Source organism: Vitis riparia, chromosome 11, assembly GCF_004353265.1.
Source record: "Vitis riparia cultivar Riparia Gloire de Montpellier isolate 1030 chromosome 11, EGFV_Vit.rip_1.0, whole genome shotgun sequence".
NCBI lineage: Eukaryota > Viridiplantae > Streptophyta > Magnoliopsida > Vitales > Vitaceae > Vitis > Vitis riparia.
This window is the reverse complement of record NC_048441.1, coordinates 18,140,188-18,161,137: the sequence shown is the minus strand read 5'-3', so window position 1 is coordinate 18,161,137 and position 20,950 is coordinate 18,140,188. Positions and strand designations below refer to the sequence as shown.

The 20,950-nt window shown below is 34.8% G+C and overlaps 3 protein-coding genes across 4 annotated transcripts; 2 read left to right on the top strand and 1 right to left on the bottom strand.

The window, feature by feature from the left end:
• Positions 1-762: 762 nt before the first annotated feature.
• On the top strand, positions 763-4,907 carry LOC117925526 (nucleosome assembly protein 1;4-like). The gene is made up of 11 exons (XM_034844548.1): positions 763-966; positions 1,092-1,135; positions 1,420-1,515; positions 2,070-2,162; positions 2,552-2,633; positions 2,719-2,780; positions 2,881-3,065; positions 3,199-3,376; positions 3,467-3,510; positions 3,936-4,131; positions 4,352-4,907. The coding sequence occupies exons 1-11, from the start codon at positions 900-902 to the stop codon at positions 4,418-4,420; spliced, it is 1,116 nt and encodes a 371-aa protein (XP_034700439.1). The 5' UTR covers positions 763-899; the 3' UTR covers positions 4,421-4,907.
• Positions 4,908-6,945: 2,038 nt separating this feature from the next.
• LOC117925594 (DNA repair protein recA homolog 3, mitochondrial) lies at positions 6,946-14,440 on the top strand. Of its 2 annotated transcripts, none has more exons than XM_034844653.1 (8): positions 6,946-7,162; positions 7,927-7,984; positions 8,912-9,129; positions 9,975-10,062; positions 10,448-10,620; positions 11,005-11,151; positions 11,978-12,112; positions 13,308-14,440. In XM_034844653.1, the coding sequence occupies exons 1-8, from the start codon at positions 7,106-7,108 to the stop codon at positions 13,695-13,697; spliced, it is 1,266 nt and encodes a 421-aa protein (XP_034700544.1). In that variant the 5' UTR covers positions 6,946-7,105; the 3' UTR covers positions 13,698-14,440. The 2 variants fall into 2 exon arrangements, with proteins under 2 accessions (XP_034700544.1, XP_034700543.1); XM_034844652.1 differs by having other exon boundaries at positions 10,448-10,629.
• A 2,153-nt stretch (positions 14,441-16,593) lies between these two features.
• Positions 16,594-19,724, bottom strand: LOC117924674 (putative transcription factor bHLH041). Its single transcript, XM_034843376.1, has 8 exons — positions 19,355-19,724; positions 19,119-19,244; positions 18,918-19,029; positions 18,791-18,805; positions 18,634-18,696; positions 17,905-18,552; positions 17,430-17,810; positions 16,594-16,881 (listed from the first exon to the last, which is right to left on the bottom strand). Exons 1-8 carry the CDS (start codon positions 19,489-19,491, stop codon positions 16,813-16,815), a joined length of 1,551 nt encoding a protein of 516 aa, XP_034699267.1. The 5' UTR covers positions 19,492-19,724; the 3' UTR covers positions 16,594-16,812.
• Between the last annotated feature and the right edge of the window lie 1,226 nt (positions 19,725-20,950).

Sequence of the window (20,950 nt, the reverse complement as noted above, 5' to 3'; positions counted from 1 at the left end):
TTTTTTTAAAACCTCAAGAAAATTTTATTTATTTATTTATTTTTAAATTATTCTCTATTTCACTTTGAATTTTAAAATTATTTTCAGACAACAATGATCAAATAAAATTAATTTTTTGTTTTAAAAATAGAAAATTAATTTTAAACCATATGGTCAACCATTCTCTTATTTTTAACAAAATATGAGGGGGAGTTACCGTATTTTATGTAAAGGTTATTACAATTTATATTATTAAAAACAAAAATAGAATATTTTTTAATTATATTAAACTGGTACATTTATTATTTTTGTCTAATTACTAAAACATTTATGAATGTTGGAATCAAATTTATAGACTATTGTTAATGTTTAATTAATAACTAATGATCTTTAAACATGTTTTGTTTTTATTATATAGTTTGTTTATATCTTATGATTTTTAAAATAATTATTTTATTTATTAGGAAACTATTTAAAAAATATTTATGGTGGAAAATTGATTGTGCATTACGTCATGGGTTGGAGTTGAATGGATTGGATATCTAATAGATGAGTTCGACTTAAATTATAATTTTTATTTAACTTTTATTTAAAATCTGAAATCCCAATGGGAAAATTTCCGACCCATTCTTGTTTAAGAAATTAAGATTAAAAAAAAAAAAAAGCCATTTAAAAAAGGAAAAGTAAGAGTAAAATAAGAATGTTAGAAATAGGGGAAAGTGCCAAACGCGGTCTTACAGTGGCACAGCCACAATAAATAAGCGAAAGGTGTGAGGTTTATAAAGAGAGGGAGAAGATTTGAAGGGAGTCTCCAAACCCTAACTCTCCTCCCAAATCAGCTTTCCTACCGGCCACAACAAGGCTCTCTTCTAGGGTTTTGGTTTTTAGGCTTTCTTCCTCCCAATCTCTGTAAAGTCTCCATGAGCAACAGCAAGGAGAACTTCAACATGGCCGATCTCGGCTCCTCTCTACCCGGTGCTGTCGCCGGTAACAATTTCAGCAAACCCTAAAACCTATCATCTTTCTGGTTTTTATCCTTCTTATTTTTTTTAACCTTCTGTTGTATCTATAAATCCCAGTTCTTAATATTTTGATTTGATCTGTTTTTCTAGCTCTCAACGCCGAGGATCGAGCTGACCTCGTCAACGCGCTCAAGGTCGGTAACTTGCGGTTCTCCATTTGATCCCTGAGTAGATGAAAGAAAATATTGAATATTGTGTTTTGTGCTATTTTGTTTTTTTGGAACCGGAAAACTCACTTTAACTGAAGCGAGTGGTTGCTTTAGAAAAAGTGGGGGAGGGGTTTTTGTTTTGTCAGGTCCTGAAAATCTGTGGTTCTGATTTTTATTTTCTTTTATTTAGCTGTTATTTTCTCGGAAACCAAACGGAGGTTAAAATTATGCTGATTTTTAATTGGCTGATAATGTTTCGTGTTGTGCAGAATAAGCTTCAAAATCTGGCTGGGCAGCACTCTGATGTTCTTGAGAATCTGACGCCGAAAGTTAGGAAGCGTGTGGAGACTCTCAGGGAGATCCAGGCATGTCCTTTCCCAAGTTTTATATTCTTATTTATTTTCAAATTTTGTTGTGTTGGTACTTGGATTTATTATTATTATTTTTTTCTATTATCTGGTGGTGTTCATTAATCAGAAATTTCATGGTATCTGTTGATGAAGTTTGGATATTTATTGACTTTGTTTTAACTTTGTTCTAGACTTCAAGAGCAAAAGTGAAATCAAAATTAATATCTAGAATGTGATTATTTTTGGGGGCCCTTAATTGATATCTTGACCATTTAATATGATAGTTTATCTCTGGAATTTTAGATTCTTCCTTCCCAGAAGGCTTTGATGCTGAGTGTTGTGCTTTAATTTTTGTAACCTATCTCGGGGTTTGTGCATGCATTTTCTGCATTGTTATTGTGAGTAGTAAATTACTATAACCTCAAGGTTCTGCAAGTTTCTGTTGCACATTTATGATGCCCTTTGTTTATTCCTTAACTGTGTTGTTTTTTCCTTCATGAAAAGACAAAGAGAGAATGATATAATATTTCAAATTGTCCAAATTTCTAACCATGTTTCTTTATTCACAGGGTCAACATGATGAATTGGAGGCAAAATTTTTTGAGGAGAGAGCAGCACTAGAAGCTAAATATCAAAAGCTATATCAACCTCTTTACTCCAAGGTATCTTATTCATCCATTCTCTACATGAAGTCCACCCATTAAGGATGCGGGGTATGGGTAAAAGGTGAAACATGTGGAAGTGCTTCCTCTCACATGGGGTGGATCTGTGTTTAACATTGGCTCCCTTATTAGCCCTTGTTACGTATTGTATTTCTTGTTGGTGTGGCGTGTTACTAATGTTTCTTGTCCATCAACTAGGGCATTACGCTAGGTGCATAAGGCAAATGCCTGTACCAAATGTGCTATATTAGGTGCTTTTGCCGCCCTGCTTTTAGACATCCATTACCAGGCTTTTTTTTCTTCTTTTTTTTTTTTACCACTCTTGGAGTACCTATAGGTGTCTTTCTTGTGGTGTTCTCCACTTGCTAATTTTTCTGCAACACTTGCAGAGATATGACATTGTGAATGGTGTTGTTGAAGTGGATGGAGTTACGAATGAAGTGACAATGGACCAAGAGGATAAAGCTGAAGGTACCAATGCCTATCAATCCTGTACCTTTTTCTTCTCCCTAGGGAAGTTTTGCGTAGCTTAATCTTTTATTGCATATTTGTGCAGAGAAAGGAGTGCCTGACTTTTGGCTTACTGCAATGAAGACTAATGAAGTGCTAGCTGAGGAGGTTAGTTTAGTATGCTGTTTGAATCTTTTCAGTGCTTCTATATGAATTGCAAGTCAAAATTATGGTTACTTTATATATTCATTTATTTTATGAAATATAGATTTCTGAGCGTGATGAAGGAGCTCTCAAATATATCAAGGATATCAAGTGGTGTCGGATTGATAACCCCAAGGGTTTTAAGCTTGAGTTTTTCTTTGACACCAATCCTTATTTCAAGAATTCTGTTCTGACAAAAACTTATCACATGATCGACGAAGATGAACCTATTCTTGAGAAAGCAATTGGGTAACGTCACTTACTGCTTCACTAGCCTGCTGACTTTATTTTCAAGCTTCCTGTTTTGTAATTATTGGGAATGTCTTTATATAGCTGTTGTCAACTTTTTCACTGTAACTAATATTTAGTTGGTACTTTGTAGGACGGAGATTGAATGGTTCCCGGGAAAATGCTTGACTCAAAAGCTCCTGAAGAAGAAGCCTAGGAAGGGCTCTAAAAATGCCAAGCCAATCACAAAAACAGAAAGTTGTGAAAGTTTTTTCAATTTCTTTAGTCCACCACAAGTTCCTGAGGATGATGAAGATATTGATGAAGACACTGTAAGAACAGTGACAGTGCATTCCGATAAATGATTAAATGCTAACTGATTATTTATTCTGTATTTATTTCATTTTACATGTTTTGAACAGGCTGAAGAGCTTCAGAATCAGATGGAACAAGATTATGACATTGGGTAAGTTATAAGTTACTTACGATTTTTTTCTTTCCAAGGAATATTATCTTTGATCTCAATATTGGTGATCATGTTCCCTCTAGTGTTTTTTATACCTTTGCACTAACATATTGTTTTATCAAATTTTCTGTTATTTGTGGTATGGGAAATGTTATGTTTCTCCAAAATGATTTTCTGAAGTAATGCTTTGCGCTGGTCTTTGGCGTGCATATTAATTCTTGCAATTCAATGGCATTTGTGTTGTTTGTCTATTCAAAGAAGCAAATCACCCTGCCTTTTCATTGAATGCTGTATCACTTTTGTTGTATTTGTGTGTTTTCTTCTTTTCCATTTTGATAGTTGGAGTGATTCCTTCTTGAAAGTGCCTTCCAATCCATCATTAATTCACGTCTATGCCATCTAAAAGCTTATGATGCTTTGTGCAGGTCAACCATTCGAGACAAAATCATCCCCCATGCTGTTTCATGGTTCACAGGGGAGGCTGCTCAGGGTGATGAGTTTGGTGACATGGAAGATGATGAAGATGAAGACATTGATGAAGATGATGAAGATGAGGATGAAGAAGAGGATGATGAAGAGGACGATGATGAAGATGAAGAGGATAGCAAAGCCGTGAAGAAGGTATAAAAGTTTAAATTTTGTATTATTATATAAATTGCATATTTTTGTATTCCGATTAGAGGTGATGCTGATCATTCTTTGTTGGCTTGTTTTATGATCTGGATGTGGTCATTAATATTTTGACCATATATTCATCTTGTTATCCTTTCATTTTTTTCTCCCACATATTTTGAAATTTTGAGTTGCATATTTTGAGTGGTTGTGGTTCTGTGAACTGTAGAAGAGTGGCAGGGCACAAGTTGGAGATGGGCAACAGGGTGAGCGCCCTCCGGAATGTAAGCAGCAGTAGAGCGTTTGATAAGCGAAGCAAGATTTGAGATTGGCTGAGTTTTGTCTATGGAGTCACTGCAACATGTGTTGCAGTTTGAGAGGAGAGGGGAGGGGGTGGGATGGGGTGTGGGTAGCGGGTTGTGATGAGGGGACGGTTTGGGTCTTTCTGTTATGTTAAAAGAGTTTGGGTGTTTTCTCCTTTGATCATTTTCTTTATTTATGGTTATCTTAGAGAAAATATTAAATTTTACAATCTTATTATTTTTCATTTTTGACTTGTTGGTTTGGAGGGATGTATTTTGAGGAGAGCCTTGTCAAGCTGTTGGTGCTGTGAACAGTTGAAAACTATGGAAAGCATATCATGTTTCGATAGTCCTTGTAGTCATATTTTTATGGTTTCCTCCAACCCATTCTTGTTGTAACCATTATTTTCAGAATTTGCCTAGACTGGAGTCCATTCCCGTTGATACTACTTGATATACACAAACTATTATTTATTGTCCAAATCTTGTCTTGATGGATGTGTGAAGGTTTAACCTATGAAACTTATTGTTCAAATCTTTGGACAGCTTCTTGGTCGGAAAAAGACAATGATCTGGGTGGGGGTGGGGCACTTCGGTCGGATGTGCCCCCATGTGTTTTTGTTGTAATGGGTGTGGGTCAATCTCATGTATAGTAGTTGATGTTGATAAATCAAGTGAATATTCTCATGTCACTAAAGAAAAATGTTAACAGGTATCAAACGGGTATCACTCAGAATTTGTACCCTGAAGTGGATGGTTAAATTAGAATATTTGAACGGAGAAAACAAAATACAAAGAATCAAAGAATGCTCAGACCACAAGAATGAGTCACAACTTGAATCGTACGACCAGATATAATGATGCATTTTCACTTTCGGTTTCTCCGTGTTAGTTTGAATTCTAATTTTCTAAATATAGAGTAAAAAGAGAGATTTGTGAAAATAATAAATAAAAATGATACAGAATATGTAATGAAATTTTAAATCAATGAAGGTTAAAAATATTTAGCCAAAATACAATTGTCTCTTCAAACTTTTAATGTGTTTTACACTATTTCTTTAAATTCAAAACTCAGCATTTTGCTTTTCAAATTTGTTAAAATACAATATTTTGCCTTTTAAATTTATTAAAAAACCAATAAATGATTTGTGAAGTATAAAAACAATGCTAAAATTGAAAGAAAAACAACTGAAATATGAAGAAAAATATATATTACCTAAGTTTGAAGTTGTCATATGTTTTATAGCTGCATGCAAAAATTACAAATAATCATACAAACATCTTTTTAAAATAAAATAAAAAATCAAAATTGATAATTACTATAGTTTGAAAGCATTTGGGAAATTTTACTTTAAGGTTGTTAATTTAAAATTAGTTTTACCAAATTTTATAATAGTGTTCAAATCAAATTATAAAAAAGGTTAATCCCTTTTATGATTTTATAAAATGAATGTAATTTGAGGCAAAGTGTCGGGTTTTAAATGTAAAGATACAAAGTATAAACCACGTTAAAGGTTAATAGGGTAAAATGTATTTAACCCTTTATTAGTTCAAACAAATATTTACGTGGGAGATTTCTTTGAAACGATAAATTAATAATATTCTTGTTTCTTTATAAATACTTTATATTATACCTTTTCATATCAAACAAACGGTTAGCATACCTTCAAAAATTAATTAGATGATAGTTTGATATATCTTTAACCATATGCTTGGTTCTTTGAAAATTAAGGAAAAAATATAGGGAAGGAAAATAGAAAATTGTTATATTTGGTTCTCAAAAATTAGGGAGAAAATGTTAAAAAAATAAAAATAAAGAGAAAAAGTATAAGAAAAAAAAGTAAAAGAAATAAAAAATAGTTGTAGGGGTTAAATAATTTGAAAATATAAAAGTTTTTAACAAATTTTAATTATATATGATTTTATTTTGTATTTTTTGTAATAAAATTAAATATGAGAAAATTATTTTAGTTTACTTTTTTTTTCTTATGGAATAAAAGAAAAGGTGAAGGAAAATAAAAATGGACTATTAATAATTTATTTTAATATATTTTTTCAATCTTATTTAATTTTTTTTTATCTTTTATATAAATAAATTTAAAATATATAATTTTTTTTACTAATTTTCATAATATCAATTTTTTTTCTAAAAATAAATTTTATTGATTTTTTTAGTTATTTGATTAAAAGGATGAGCGGATACCAAATTTGTAAATATAACCTTTTTCACTTTTGAACTTTAAAAATAATTTATTTTTGATAAAAATATCCTTCGATATTTTGATTATTTGGAAAGGAATTTTAAAAGAAAATGTTATTTTTATAAGAAAAAAAAAATGAATACATTCTTGTCAAAAAAAAAAGGGGGTATTTTTTGGGCCGAAAACTTTTCATAAAGTACGGCCCAATTCAGGGCCCATGGAGCACATTTTCTTCTGATCCAGAGTCCATAGTCCAAACTTGGACTGCCCGACTGGGGCGAAGGTCTCAAAAGGGAGGGAAACCAAACCAAAAACCCTAAAACTAGAAAAAAAAAAAAAAAAACAAAAAAAGCCAGTTCTCTCTCTAAAACCCTATATTTGCAGTGCAGAAGCATGGCGTAATAACACCATCTCCATTTTTTTTTCCTCATTAGTTCTAATTTATTTTTGTGTTTGGCTTCCGGAGAGTTGTTTTGCCCCATGGCGAGGCTTCTTCGGAACGCTTCTTCTCTCAGACACTCTTTATTTGCAGTGGAGGTGATTCTTTTCACACTTCTTTTTATACTAATGTTGGTGTTATTTTTCTCGGCAGTCCCTTTGTTTGGCTGCTCAGAAAATTATGGGAGGAGAGAAAATGAAACAATCTTTTAAAGTTTTACTTCTCCTCACTCAAGTTAGCCAAATTGTTGTGCGAGGTTTGATTAGTGCTTTGCCCATCAATAACTATAGCTTGAAGATTGGATTTTATTTTATTTTATTTTTAATTTTCATATATCTTGTCAGCAATAAACGGAGCGTTAGGGTTTTAGGCTTTTGTTCTTCCCACCCTGAAGCCCTTGGCACCAGTGACAACGACCTAAAAATCAACCTAACTGATCAAAACCCCACTAAGACCCAAATCATCATCATCATCATTGTAATGATTTGGGTCTTAGTGGGTTTTGATCAGTTAGGGTGATTTTTAGGTCGTTGTAGTCACTGTTGTGACTGATTTCCATTTGCTTATTCTCTGTGCTTACCATTTATTCATGCTCTGTCTTGTTGGAATTTGGTGGTGTTATTCTGGCCATCAAAGTCCAAATTGAAGTAGGCTTTCCTGCTAAAAACATGAAAACGTCTTAAAATCTAACCAAATTCATTTTTTTAATTCATTTATGGGTATTTTGGCATTTTGAGAATGTGCAACTGTATCACTTTTTTTAGCAAATGCTTGAAACTAGATAAGAATGATGTGACGATTTTATTGACTGGATTTATTTTATTTTTATTTTTACTTATTGTTCTTATTTTTTGTTTTGCAGGGTTTTAGAAAAGGGGTCTTGGGAACATCCTCTCAGTTTTGTAACTTTTCTTCTAAAGGTGTGGAAAGCTTCTGCAATGCCCTGCCACTTTTTTCTTTGTTGCTTTACTTAAGGATTGCTTGGTTTAATTATATTATGGGTTTAATTCTGTGTTTTGTTTAAAGTTTATTATTGATTACTCTTTATTTTGGCGGTCTTATGTTGCTAAATAGTAAGCAATGAGGATTTTATGGCCAAATGGAGGTTGGGGCCTGCAAATCTTGCCAACTGAGCAATAAAATAATTAGGGAACTACACTATGCGAGCAAAGCAAATGATTGGCTCTAACTGGGGAGTCTCTAAATTTGTAATTTAGATAAAGTATAACTATGGACTTTCTGTGTAGCCCATTCTCAAGTGTGAGGGTTTGGGATGGGAGAATTCCACATTCATTTCCACGTAATAAAAAAAAGAAGATAAAGAAGATAGAGGGATTGCCTATTAAAAAAATTTTGAACTTGCTTCTGATTAAAAAAATTAAAAATAAAATTGAACTTGTTATAATCTATGTCAAAAATGGGCCTCTCAGGGCCATGATATGATGCTGTGCAGATGCACAATAGGATACTAATTTTGCTGCTACATCACTTGGTGAGGCTTTCTTTGCTCTGCTAGCCTTTTTCCCTGTCTTAGAACAATAAATGATGTCATGTACAATACTGTAGTCTCAGTCATCCTAGACTCATATTGCATGCCAATATGTATCATGTGCACAACTTTTGGTTTTGGTCAATTTGATGGCTATCAATTCTATTTTAAATGTTGAGAACAAAGAATGCCCTGATGATTGAAGTTCTTTGTGAAGCTTGTGATCCTTTTGCCTCTTCTGTGATCTTTTTGGTGTATTCTGCTTGCTTGGAATTTTGTTTAGCATTGAATAAGCAATGTGGATGCAGGTCATTCTCTTTTTGAGCATTTAATAGTATCAACTTTTATGCGTTTGAAGGTAGGAGGAGATCTAAGTCTGATGGAAGTGACTCCAATGAAGAGAATTTGTCTAAGAAAGAGCTGGCCCTACGACAAGCCCTGGATCAGATTACTACCTCATTTGGAAAAGGATCTATCATGTGGCTTGGTCGGTCTGTTTCTTCTAAACATGTTCCAGTGGTCTCCACAGGATCATTTGCCTTGGATATAGTATTGGGGATTGGTGGACTTCCAAAGGTATATAGCAATGTTTGGATTTCATCAGATTGTTTCTCTGTCATGAGGTTAATTCTGTTATAGCCAGTATTAGAACAGAAGTATTTGAATGAAGTTATTCATTTTCTCACAAAGCATGATATTTTCGATATCCATCTTCTCTAGAACAAGTATGTCACTGATGTCTTCATCACCTAGCTCTAGCATGTTTTTACTCGAAGTAATTGCACAGGCTTTGCAAACACTGGCGCCTTAAGATAGTTCAATTAAAAAGAGAATTCTCAGTTATTTTATTTTCTTATGGAGCATAATGTTTTGATATTCATCTTCTTTATGACAGTTAACATATATGCCATTAATGTTTTCATCACCTAGCCCTAGAATGTTATGCCTCTAAGTAACACAGTTTTTGCAAACACTGGTGCCTTAGGATCATTCAATCAAACAGAGAATTTTGAAAATTATTTTCTGTTTGCACAGTAAGTTACTTTTGTTACCCCCTGTAGTAAAGGAAAAAAAAGAAGAAAAAATATACGTTTACCTTGCCTGTGGTGCAAATCCCCTGTTTCAACTGTCAGCTAGGCAGCATTATTGGAAACTGTAAGCCATGTCAGCAGTTGGGCCACGTGCCACATTCTTATTAGTTCTTATTTATAATGGCTACATGGATTTACTTATTGATTATCATTATCATTTTTTCCACTCAGTTATGATATATAGATTAAAAAGGCTCATGAAAGTCTTGGACCTGAAAATTCACATCATTAGCTAAATGATCTTCATCTGAAATTTAATTTCTTTTCTACTAATGGAGGAGGGAGGGAACAAAGGCTGTTTATTGGTATGACTTTTCTGGCCTTCTGCAGGGACGGGTTATAGAGATATATGGTCCAGAGGCTTCTGGAAAAACAACTCTTGCTCTACATGTAATTGCTGAAGCACAAAAGGAAGGAGGTGACTTTTGGCAACTCCTAACACAACTCATTGCTTACTACATCTGTCTTTGGTTGGGACAAAAATATTCATTTAGCAGACAACCAATTCATTAACTTGGTCATCTAGTCAGGGGATCAAGTTGTATGCTTTTTCATCATAGTCACCAATTTCTGGTCCATGGTCTCACAAAACCAATCACAGAAATTGAGGCTATGTGATGGCTTTAATATTGATTTCCACCAATAAACTTCTTTCTTATCTCTAGTTTTATCTCCCTATTTTTTATTTTTCTGGTGCCAGAGGGAGGAGTGGGTGATGGTGAGGTGCTTCTGGTGTGTCATGGATCTTGAAATCAGCTTTTTTCCTGGATATTAAGGCGTTTTTTTCATGTTATGTCGTGTAGGTTACTGTGTATTTGTTGATGCTGAGCATGCTCTTGATCCAGCGCTTGCTGAGGCCATTGGGGTAAACACTCAAAATTTGCTTCTCTCGCAACCAGATTGTGGTGAACAAGCTCTCAGTCTAGTGGACACCCTGATCCGGAGTGGTTCAGTTGATGTTGTTGTTGTAGACAGTGTAAGTAAGGTGCTTTTATTGGATTCAAATTCTATTTGGCAGTAAAGCATTTATACTTTAGTTTTTGACTGTTGGTGTCTGCAGTGACATGCTTGATCAGTGTTTTCCATTATCTCTCGTAAACTGGGTGTTATTTTTTTCTCCCCCCTTTCTCTATAGGATGCTTCTTTTTTTATTTTGTCATCATCTCTTTTTTCCTTGGTTGAAAAAAGTCAAGTTGATTTTTCTGCACAGAGTATATGTGGTTTGAATTCCCAGTGATGAGTTAAATTCATAACTATCAGATGATTTGTAGCATCTCTTCAGTGAACTTTTTGGATGTAAATTCTTACCCTATTTTATATCTTTTACATGGGGTTTTGAATTCTGTAATTGGCGTGACAGGTAGCTGCCCTAGTGCCTAAAGGTGAACTTGATGGTGAGATGGGTGATGCACACATGGCAATGCAAGCCAGATTGATGAGTCAGGCGCTTCGCAAATTGAGCCACTCTTTGTCATTATCACAAACTATTTTAATATTTATAAATCAGGTGCCGGTCTTGAACTTGTGATTCTTCATTGAATACATTTCGAGTTAAAGCTATGCATCCATCGCCTTATGTGAACTGCATATTGGTTGCTCTTAGTCATTAAAATTTAAAATTTCCACTCAATCATCTGGTAGAAATGAGTTGTGACAGATCAACAAGTTATGGAAAGCACTTGGAATCTTCCTCAACAATCTTTGTTTGAGTGGCTAGTAGCCCATATGGCTTATGTTTATCCACTCTAATTTTTTTTTATTAGTTTTTACTTGTTAGAAGTATCTTTTCTTTGTATATTATTTCAAAATGAACAATGGATTTCCCCCATTTGTTTGCAATTCTAAACTTTCTGAATTCACCTTGTGCATTTGGCTAAGCAATTTCATCTTACCTATTGGTGCCAAGTTGTTATCTGTCCCTTAAATTTTTACAACCTTAGCGATTCAGTGCATTCAATTGGTTCTTAACTTAGATATAAAAGTTGTATGCTTGATATCATCAGCATTTTTTCAAACTAAATTTTGATTTAGTCGAATGATTTCCTATTATGGGTCCATCCAAAATATTGAAATTGGTTTATTATGACAGAAAAAGTGAGCCATATGATATAAGCAGCCAATGTTGAATAATTGAGCGATAAGACATAAGCGGTCGTCTGTAAATAACTCTCACACTGTATTATTTATTTTTCTATCTGATGTGTAAACTAATTCTGGAAAATTGAAGTTCATTTGCATCTTCATGAAGCAGTTCGATTGTTCTGAAGTTTCTCCAACATGTGGATATGTGTTTCATGATCAAGATTTTCCTGATTATTCACATTTATATTTAGGTGAGAGCAAAGCTATCAACATTTGGAGGGTTTGGTGGACCCACTGAAGTTACTTGTGGTGGTAATGCCTTAAAGTTCTACGCTTCAGTGCGCCTAAATATTAAGAGAATAGGACTTGTCAAGAAAGGAGAAGAGGTATGAATTTCTGCCTATATTTTGACTTGTGAATTTGTGTGTAGCACTTGAAAAGAAGGGGTTCTGGTGACGATTATGGTGTATTCATGGCATGTTCCAAAATTTGTGAGGGTCGTTGACCTTTTATTTGGTTTGAATTGTATTGAAAAAATAACTGGCATTTGCCTCAAACTAGGGGCATGTTTTTTAAGTACCATAACTAGACATGTACTGTAACTAGTGGTTTATGAGCCACCACAAAATGATGCAGATCTGTCTTCTAGGGCAGAAAAGGCAAAATGATTTAAAAAAAAATATAGCATAAAGGCCATCAAATTTCTTGATGAGAGCTTGAATGGAGTTGCTAACCACATAATTACTCTATGGTTAGAATTGTTAAAAGTAATTTCCAGCCCTTCTATGGTTTCTTGTCTTGAAATTTGTGTCTTCACCACCTTTATAGCTGCAGCCTACATCACCCAACTGGGATTTATTTCAATCCAAAAGATCTGCTGCTGTTTGATATTGCCATGATGATACAATGAAATGGTTAAGTAAATGTGATTGTTCCAATGTTTGTGTGAATATTGGAATACCTGTTCTTATATTATTAGATCACGATCTTTTATTTTCTGTACACATGTACAAGATTGGTCCTGTTTTTTAGCAGACCTGTTCTTGGTGTGGATGCATCCTTTTGATAGATGGGACCTTGACATGTGCACATGTTTAGTGGTGTATGAGCAGCCACAATGCAGACTGATTCTGCTAGGGAAGACAGTAAAAAAATCTCAAACCAAACAGAGGATAAAGGCCCTCTAGTCTCTCCAGGAAAGCTCAAAAGGAATCACTAACTATTACTAATCATGGAATTATCTTGTGATTGGAATTGTTAAAAGTAATTTCTAGTACTCTACTATTTCTTTGCTTTAAACCTGTCTTCACCACCTTTGCAGTGCAGCCTACATCACACAACTGTATTCTATTTCAATCCTAAAAGATTTTCTGCTGTGGGTAATCCCATGATAAATAACATGGTTCAAATACCATGTAATCGTGCCAATGTTCTTACAATGTAGATATTTGAGGTGGAGGACCTTTTTGTTTGGTTGACCCTAATCTTTTATTTGCAGACACATGTACAAGATAGGACCTAGTTCTTTTAGTAGATCCTGTTCTTGGTATTGATGAATCCTGATGGAATATTGTTTTGCAGACCATTGGAAGTCAAGTTCTTGTGAAGGTTGTGAAGAACAAGCATGCCCCTCCGTTTAAAACTGCTCAATTTGAGCTTGAGTTTGGAAAGGGTATATGTCGTGAATCCGAAATAGTAGAGTTAGGATGCAAACATAAATTCATCATAAAGGGTGGAGGTGCTATGTACAGTTACAATGGCCAGAGCTTCCGTGGCAAGGACGCCATTAAACAGTTCCTCTCTCAGAATGAAAGTGAGCGAGAGGAGCTTATGAGGAAGCTTAGGGAGAAGCTAGTTGGTGAGACAAACAAGGAAAAAGAATCGGAAGCAGAGGCCGTTGATGAAGATATTGCAGAAGGGATTGTTCCACCTGATACTACTGATGAAGAAGTAACTGCAGTTGAGGCATGAAAGAGCAAATGACCTCAAGTTGTACCCACTTTTTTCACCTTGGCAGGTTATGGAATCTGCATTACCCTTTTTCCAATCAAGTGGTGATACATGGAAAGATTCAGTGGACACAGATTGATAGAAGAAGTATCTGGATGGCCTGTGGTTTAGGATCACATTCAAGACATGCTTGTGGCCAGGTATCAAAGCTTCTGAATGACAGTCTTGTAAGTTATATTTGGGAGTCATAATATATATTGGATTATGTCGTGGGTGAAAGTTTTGTGAATTCTAAAGGAGCAACTTGAAAGAATGCAGGGTCCTTACTCAATTCCCCGGAATCATCTCCACTGTTGATTATTCTTGTTAGTCATGAAAATTCAAGAAATGCTATAAAAGTAATATCATATTTCCTCCAGTGAACTATTCTTTGTTCTGAATACTATTCTCTGGTTGCTCATTTTGGTTCTTGTAACAGACCTGGTTGAGTGGGGCTTTGTCTGATTTTTATTCCAGGAATGTATAAAAGGGAGAGAAAAGTCTCTGCATGATCCATGACTATCCTTGTTCAAATTCACGCTCATTGCTGCATTCAGACTCTAAATGCTGTCAAATATGGGCCCTATTAGAACACACAATTTGAAGCTTCATGAGATGATAACACATTCTTTTGTTCCAATATGAACTGTCAGCTTCCAGGCTGCTAAACTCCAGCAGTGTATGCGTATTCTGGGGTGATGAATGAATGATTCATTGTTCACTTATAGCATTTTGTCCACATATTTGTTATTCAGTGAGGTTGATGGTGAATGCACCCTCATTAGGTTTTCTGTAGTTTTCCCATGACTTGATTTTAGATCTTTAACCAAGTTGGTCCCCCACCTCGTGCTCAAATTTTTGTTCACATGGATGACCAGTCTTTTTCATTTCAGAAATCAGAATATCACACCCCCTTCCATTCCTCTCCCAACCGTCCTCTATCAAAATCCCAGTTGAGAAAGGGAATATAGTATAATTTTTTTATTAATGGTCTTCTTAACCTGCTTCCTTTGAGCAAGGCACCCCTTTTCTGCCCTTTGCTTACTTCTTGGAACCCTCCGTTTTGGCTGTCTTCTTCAATTATTGATATTTCAAAGTGGTAGTTGTCCTTGACTTATTGCTGTTCAGACATTGGTCTGGTGGCAGAAAAGTGGAAAGATAGATAAAAATTTTTTAAACAAGGGAGAAATTGAGTTTCTAGAAGTGGAATCCACCTAGGTACTAGGTAGCAATGCAAGTATAAGCCTTTCAAGTATAAAACTCTTGCACAACTAGATATGGTCTTTTTCTATTTCTTTTTAAATTAAAATTTATTTTCCAACTATGGGTTCTTGGAGATAGGGGTTTGATCTTGTAGTCGTTAAAGTGTACAAATACCATACCAAAGGAAAGTCATTCTTCCTTTGAGTGGCAACTATTTATATCGGAGATAGATTTGTGGTCATGATTTCAAGATGGCAATTCTAAAATATTCCAATTCTTTCATCATTATTAGTTTCATTCAATAGTACTTAAAATTTAGCAGCCATTGTAGACCCAATTATGACTTGTGGGGACAATTTATCAATCGTCACTTTCAAATTTGGAGGGCAAGGGTTTCTTTCCTCTTTCCAACTATTTAACCTCGTACTTATATTTTTTTACAATATTTTCATTTAATCTCACTTAAACATTATAAAATAAAATTATACTCCGATATAAAAAAAATTTAACCAAAGTATGAATGATGTAATCAAAGTAAAAGAAATTCATCAAAATATGAAAAAAATCTTCAGTATGAAACTTTAGGCAGTTCTAATTAAATAAAAAAACCGCTTTATTTAGAGTTAATATTCGCATGACAACCACCAATATCGAGTGAAAATAGACTTATCTTTCCTTAAATGGTCGAAAAAAAATATTTTATATATTTTTTTCGACTTATATATCTTTTGCTATTTGATGGTACTCTATGTTAAAAATTCTACCTTTATGTTTTTTAATAATATTTTGTTTACATTTTATATAATATTTTCTTTTCCGACGTATGATAGTGAAATTAAATTTTAAATAGTAATTTATATAAATCAAATTTTCAACAAATTAAATTTTTTTTTCACTAAAAGTAAGTGGCTTAAACAACATTTTCCATTTTGGCAAAGCCAAAAAAATCAAAGTTGTATATATTTGACCTTTTGTTCTTCCATTAGTCTCAAGAAAAATCAAAATAAAAGAAACAACTTAAAACTTTTCTTAAGATAGAAATCGAAGTTAGGTAGCTAGCATCAATTGGTCCCCTCAAACATTCCAAGGACCTCAAAAATGGTGGCTCTCATTTTTAATATATAGATTAGGTACTGAAATAAACTTATAAGTTTTTATATCCATTATTAAAACCACCATGATTATTTTGAAGCAAACATCTACACAGTCTCTGATCAGATTAGATTCTTAGTCAAACCCGCCGTCTCAAGGTCACTTTGAATTATGCAGGAAAAAGAAAGACTTTTCCCCCAAGAGAAAAAAGAAGACTTTTCCCCCAAGAGAAAAAAGAAACCCTAATGAGACATAGCCCATGTTGCCAAAAAGAAATACACGGTAGGGTTTAGGAAGACACAAGGACAAAACGTCTCCTCTATTGACTAGTTAGTAGTGACGAATCATCCCTGAAGCCATGAAAGCTACTAGGGCTGGTGGGTTGATGATATTGAAAAGGTAGTTTCTAGGGTTTGTTTTTTTGAACTTGGACCATCTTTGAATTCATATATATATACACACATCAACCATATATATAAAATCGCAGTCAATATGGGCGACACATGATATAGAGGGAAAGTGATGTTATGTGATGGGGGTCTGTTCAAAGTCGATGGGGCTTCACCCCAATCGGTGGAACTCATGAGAAATCTAAAGTCATTCCATTAATCATATGCTTTTGTGATCCAAAATTCTCGTATACATTGAGAGTTAATGGCTAGCTAAGCTTACTAAAAGGAGAAAATCAAGCAAAATTGGATGAAAAAAAATTGTGGGAATTGACCAGGCAGTCAGATTGGTTGTAGAAGGATGGGCGGTATCAGCGACAGAGCGGCGCACCGCAGCGGATGATTTTGCCTAGTCATACTGCCAGGTCTGCAACAGCTCTTCTTATGGCTTCCTCGAAGGCAGACTGGTCCCATTCACTGGCCTACAAACAAAGAAGTTGAACAACATATGAATAATAATGACAATAATAGCAGGAAAAGTACTTTATCACCTCCTTCCAGCTTGTTTCCTATAGTTACTATCAGTCATGCACTACCCAAAAGAATATATTAGACATTAGTAGGTGCAATGTATTCATAGTTAAATATCAAAAGTGACAATCAGAGATTTCTTCAATTGGATTATCTGAATTGATTTCTGATAAAAAAGGAGAATGTTTGTGGGGTGCTACTTTAATTTAGATGATTAAAACACATGCACTGGAGGAACCAACCAAGAAAATATTAGATGGAGGAAAACCCTCAAATTCAAAAAGAAGCATGGATCTAGCTTCTAATGGGGATCAAATGAATAAACCCTAGAATAAGGTTGGAGTAATTTTCATACTGTTTGTAAATTAAAACTACTTCAGAAGCATGATTGGAAGGATGAGTTCATTGGATATATATGTGTATATGTTTTCATGGCTGCGGCATGCATGTTGGTTCTTGCTGTATGAATTTGTATTTGTATGAGAGCATGCATACATACCTCGATTTTCAATCTCAGGATTACGTGATTAATGGGACTTGTTTCTGCCATCCGGGTCTTAGCGTCCATGGACATCAAGCTTACATTCTTAACCAGTTTCAGGAAGTCCAATATCCTGATGACCAAATCCAGGATAGAACAGTCTGCTCTCACGGTCACTTGTAAGTCGATGTTTCTCTCTTCTGGTGTTGGTTCTGAGGCATTTGTAATCTGAACACTCAGTCTCTCATTCGAAGAACCACCGCCCCCTTCATTATTACCTTCATTTTTCAGGTTAATTTGAGCTTCTAAAGCCTGGTTTCTTTGGGTAAGCTCTAAAATCTGAGCTTTTAAAGAACTCAAGTACTCCCTTGTACCGCTAAGAACTGATGCTTTGTCTTTCTGCAAAACCCGAAATCGAAATTTATGTTAAGAATTAAAGAATTAATCTTTATCTCTATAGAATGAATATGATGATATGTATTAATGCTTATACCTTGGATCCGGGAGGAAGCAGTGTTCTCAATGCATGGAAGCTTTCATTGAGCTTTTCTCGCCTTTTCCTCTCTGATATCATATGGTGTAATTGAGAAACTGAAGGATGGCTTCCTTGTATAAGTTCCTGTCTTCTCCTCAAATGTAAGTTTTTAAAGTATGCCATGGATCTTTTGAGCATACTTTGCCTGCCTGAACTGGCTGTCAATTGGGCTGTTGAAGGCTTTTTATAATTCCTGAAAGCACTGACATAATTATGCTGGGGTGGGTGATGAGAAGAAGAAGAAGAAGATGGAGGAGAAGAAGATATGACAGCAAGGATGGCTCTGGTCATTGCAGCATGTTCACTCTCTAAGCTTGGGAAATTGAGGCTTCTGATTTGGTTCAAGGCCTGCATGGCTTGCTCATGTGGAGTACTAATTGTGGTTGATGGTGGCCCCAACGCTGGCTCCATTGAAACCTCTTTGAGGGGTTCTGGAATGTAGGATGTGTTTGGAATATTGAATAGAAGAGCCTGAGGGTACTCTGGGCTGTCCATGGACATTGATCTCGACGAAGAGGACGACTGCCGGTTCTGGTCAGCAGGCTGAGGAAACTGTGGAGAGAAGTCCTCAAGGAACCAGTTTTTCGTCTCCATTTCCAAGTTTTTCTGAAAAAACACAAATCAATTGAGCACCAAAACATCAAGAATTTTCCGCTTTAAGTGATGAAAAGGCTAAGAGATTCTTACCATTGTTGGATTGGACATGCCCAATTCGATCTCTCCGCTCCTGCACCCCATGAATACCGCAGTCTGTAATTCAATCAACATTGTGAAAAAATGAATACATACTCATTTATGAATCTTGAAGAACACTCAAAATTAAGATCATTATTGTTTTACAAACCTTAATCCTAGCTTCCTGCAACAAACACACGAAAGTTCTAAGTTAGCCACCATGTACTAATCTACACAAAAGAACTCTCTCAAAACAAAAAAAAAAAAAAAAACTCCCTCTCTATATAAATATATACCTGGTAGAATTTCATTTGTGCTGGGGCTGTTGCCATCCTACCGAGCTGGGATTCATTCAACTCCATATACGACACGCAATTCTTGAACGCCTCCCCTGGAACTCGGCTGATGCTGTGAAAGAAAAATGCACTGATCACAACAAATATAAAGAGGGATGATCATATCATGAATTCTATCAAAGCTTCTAAGATGTGACATACTCGTTTTCGAGGATGAATACTGAATTACAGTATTCGTTGAAAAGCCTCCTAGCTAGACTCCCAGATGAGGAGCAGGGTTGGTTGCTGTTCTCTTCATGGTAGCACCCATCCAGGAAGCGCAAGCAGCTGCTAAAATTCAAGAACTTAGTATCTGAATAATTAGGTTATCCCTATGCCAATCCTGCAAAGACAGAAGGGAAAGAAAGATCGATCATGAGATGATGATGGATTCTTACCTGGATGGGTGCGGTTGATATGACCAAAGGCAAATGTAAGAGCAGCCAAAAGACTCCATCACATAGCGAAGAAAGCTCGTCCTTGTTGCTTCATCGAGCAGGAAGGTAGAGTCCATGAATTGGACCTTAGAACTCATATCACCATCCCAACTTTAAAATCATCAGCAGAAAGATAACAGTCTTGGAGGCTAATTCAAATGGGGCTTTTTATGGGGTTGTTGAAGGTGTCTGGGGTAAATGAGAAGATGGTGGATGACAAGGTCATCCATATTATACACAGAAACCAAACCCCCCAAAAAATAGTGATGATGATGTAGGAAAACAGAAGCAATGAAGAGATCAAAGAGATGATATTAATGGCTGGAGAAAGCTTTGAATTCTTATAAAAAGAGTTGAAATAAAAAAATGGGAAATGTCTAGTGAAGAAAAGTATTAGAGAGCCAGCCAAGAAAGGGTGAGAAAAGTATAGGTCAAAGTCCACCATGGCATGGGTTTGAAAACAGTCAAGAGAGGAAGGCAACCTGTCTCTTTCACTTATTTTGGTGGTTGTTGCTCCCTTGGATCTCTTCTTCTTTCGCTTTTGTTTATTGTCGGGTTTGCTTGGTTTTGAACCCTTTCTTAATTCTTCTTCGTTTGTTTCTTCTTAGCCACCCATGGCTAGGGCATGTACTCATTACTGTGATTGCATCACAGTGAAGAACATCAAGGATGGAAATCCAAGGGGTGGACTTTTGATTCTTCATGAATTTATATGAATTTTTTTATTATTGTTTTTTGAAAAGTTTATGATTCTAGAGTGTTTCTCAACTAAGACATAGCTTAGATTTAAGAATAATTTTTGGGTAGCTAATGTCTCTTTGTTGGTTAGTTCACTTAAGTTTTAATGAAAAATATTGAAGGAAAGTGATGAAATATTAATTTTTTTTGTTATTGCCTACTTTTAAAAATTGCCAAAAAAAAAAATAAAAAATCATAATTCAGCACAAACAAATTCTTAAATCATAACAAAAATGTTTTCAATTTGCTTAAAAAATAGATAATATTTCACCAAATAAATAAAAATAAAATAATATATTCTCAAATAATTTTATAAGTTTTACACATGGAAAAGTGGTGCAATTATGAAAAATTTAAACATTTATTTTATTTTTTTAAATAAATAAAATAAGATATGACTTATATAATAATTATAATATTAATATGGAAATAAATAAATAATTTATTTTTTATTCAAGAAAGGGTATTTGTCATTTTATTAAAAATTGCACTTGAAAGTATGGGGTAAAAGCAATTTAAGCTTGTCTAACAGCCAAGCCTTGGGTCATTGATGACGTGGCGTGCTGCAATTGGAGACATGAGTAGTGCCGCCAAATTGGAAAAATGAGCCGGATAACTACTGCCTGGTGATTTGAAATTGACTCGCTCGCGGTTTTCCTGCACAAACCGCGGCGGTTAACCACGACTCTCAAAGGGGGAGGAGAAGACACGTTCATATACCCATGATATGTTTAGTAAGCGTTTTTAATATAAAAATTGTTTTAGAAAAAAAAAAAAAAAATCCTATCTATTAACCATTTTTAAAAATAATTTTCAAAA